Raw genomic sequence first — 2770 nt, 5'->3', positions numbered from 1 at the left:
TAATAAAAATGAAAATCTCAAATCAAACAAATTTTATTAATAAATTAAAACACTACTCATCGATGCCCATCAAGCTAAATTCTTATTGCGACGCATGATTATAATGAAACACAACACGTAACGGAGAATTGCCCAGCTATTCTCAAACCAAAGTTGTTAGCTGATGCCCTAGGAGTCTTGTTCTTGAGACACTGAATTCTCTTTTCTGTTTTCAGTCCTTTGTTTTATTTTTCTGCTGCATATAAAAGAGATTAAAAATGGGCTTTAACGATAACGAAATAATTTGGTGGAAGAGAAGAATATTTTACTCGGTCCTTACCTAAACTGAATAACTTGGGAAGCGGCTGCCTGTAAATAGAAAAGATTAGATGTTAACTTGTACTGTATTTTGTGGAAAACGCTGTACGAACTCGAACACACGTCTAATGTAATAAAAGTATCCAAAATATCCTAGTATACCGGATAGGGACGTGCATACCCGTATAAAAAAGAAATTTCTTACTGCTAAATAAAAAATAATACATGAATTATATTTATTGAATTGAAAACTATTGATAAAAATCAAAGAAAAATATAAAAACATGTATACGTTCAACCAAATAATTAAGTTATAGTCCCTCATAATATTAAAGTTATAAAAAAAAAAAAAAAAAGTTGAAGCAGGGCATTATGGACTCCTCTCTTGCAACAATGGCTTATTCCTTTGCTATGATCATCAGCTTCCTCCTCTGCCTCATGAGCACACTCTCCCACTCTCTCTCCCCAGTTTGGTTCCTAATCCCAGTCACTAAAGACGCTTCAACCCTCCAATACATAACCACACTTTCCTATGGCACCCCTTTGCTGCCCACCAAACTGGTGCTTGATTTAGGAGGTCCTTTTCTCTGGCTTCACTGCGCATCACGTAACACGCCTTCATCGTCTTCCCTAACCACCCCCCACCGTTCCCTCCAATGCTTCACGGCCAAAACCCACAAATCCACCAACTCCTTTCTCTCCAGCCCCGTGGACGAAGTCCACCAGTACCACCCATGCCAAGTTTTCCCCGAAAATAGCATCACCGGAACCGTCGCCTCCGAAGGAGAACTCGTCGAAGACCTCATGGCCCTTCAATCACCCCAAGAAGAAGAAGGAGGACAACTTGTGGAACACCAGAGTCTCTTCACGTGTTCCCCGACCACGCTCTTGAACGGCCTTGCCAGGGGTGCCAGAGGCATGCTTGGTCTCGGTAGGTCCCGCAGTTCGTTTCCTTCGCAGGTTTTCGACAACTTCAGCACGCACCGTAAACTCACCCTCTGTCTCTCCTCGTCCAAAGGGGTTGTCCTCTTGGGCAACGTGGCCACCTACGAGTCCGAGGTTCTCAAATCTCTCACCTTCACACCCCTTATCACCAGCTTCCCCAGGCAGGAATACATCATCAATGTTAGCTCCGTCAAAATCAACGGCAATAGGTTGTCTTTGGACACTTCATCATCAGAGTCGTCCAATGAACAAGATGGTAGTGTAGGGGCTTTAACTCTTTTAAGCACAATTCTGCCCTACACCACCATGCAGAGTTCGATCTATAACTCTTTCAAGACATCTTTTGAAGACGCCGCTGTGGCTATGAACATGACCAGAGTGGCCTCGGTGGCACCCTTCGAGCTTTGTTTTAGTTCCAGGGGCGAGCAAGCGGGGCCCAGTGTGCCGGTTATTGAGTTGGTGCTGCAGAGTGAGATGGTGAAGTGGACCATACATGGAAGGAACTCCATGGTGAGAGTGAGCGATGAAGTAGTGTGCTTGGGGTTCTTGGATGGAGGTGTGAACCCGAGAAATTCCATTGTGATTGGAGGGTATCAATTGGAGGATGTCGTAGTGCAGTTTGATTTAGCCACTTCCATGGTGGGATTTAGTTCCTCCCTTGTCGCCAAAAATACCAAGTGTTCCGATTTTAAATTTGCTAGTTCCATCACTGCAGACTCGATTTGAATATTTAACCCATCGCTTTGCTTTAAGAATTAAGGATGGGCTTTCTAGTACTAAGTACTAAGTTTTCTTGCTTGGTTTATGTTTCTGAAGCTTCTCAAATCTCAATTACTAAGTTTTCTTTGTTTAATTTATGTTTTTGAAGCTTCTCAATTTTGTAACAACTTGATTTCGGGTAGTTTTTTTTTATCCCGCACGACTGGTTGTATATTTAAAAGATCGTGATGAGATATTATGATCTTATGATTTGATGGCATTTTTGCGCCACTGTATTTTTTGACATTGGAATGGAATACTTATCCCCTATATTTATTTATTTTATGGTTAAATTGCAAAATCGGAAAAATATCGTCGTTAGATTCGTTTTCTCTCCCATTCGATAAAAAGAGCATCTAATAGTGGAATTTGGACAGTAGTGAAAGGATATCAATCATTATGTACGTCAAAAAGAAAATGATATGGTTCACATAAATTCTCCTTTATTTCCTTTTTTTTTATTTAATACAAAAACTCGAAGTTACTTCACTGGCTGAAAAACAAAGTACATCATGAATGATGACGCAATGTGAGAAATTATTAGGTGTTATTACCTTGGGTTCCTGTGGTGGGCAGAATTATTAGGTGGCTTGAAATTATTATGATTCTTACTATTTTCACATGAGATAAAATTATATTTAGCTTGATAAAGAAAAGTACAATGAAGTTAAGGGAAAGGAATAGGAATGAAAAAGAGTATTATGATTCACATTAATTTTTTTTATTTTTACTAGAAAAACTTGTATATACTTTATCAGCTGAAAAATAA

At 39.7% G+C, this 2770-nt stretch overlaps 1 protein-coding gene across 1 annotated transcript; it reads left to right on the top strand.

The window, feature by feature from the left end:
- The first annotated feature begins 390 nt into the window (after window positions 1-390).
- Window positions 391-2281, top strand: LOC100814607 (probable aspartic proteinase GIP2). Its single transcript, XM_003549960.5, has one exon. It carries the CDS (start codon window positions 670-672, stop codon window positions 1966-1968), a length of 1299 nt encoding a protein of 432 aa, XP_003550008.4. The 5' UTR covers window positions 391-669; the 3' UTR covers window positions 1969-2281.
- The last annotated feature ends 489 nt before the right edge of the window (window positions 2282-2770 follow it).

Source organism: Glycine max, chromosome 17, assembly GCF_000004515.6.
Source record: "Glycine max cultivar Williams 82 chromosome 17, Glycine_max_v4.0, whole genome shotgun sequence".
Lineage (NCBI taxonomy): Eukaryota > Viridiplantae > Streptophyta > Magnoliopsida > Fabales > Fabaceae > Glycine > Glycine max.
Note: the sequence above shows the minus strand (reverse complement) of the source record. Positions and strands in the feature narration are given on the sequence as shown.

Excerpts from the sequence above, each read along its gene's own strand:
- LOC100814607 (XM_003549960.5), top strand. The coding sequence starts at position 670 with ATGGACTCCTCTCTTGCAACAATGGCTTATTCCTTTGCTATGATCATC.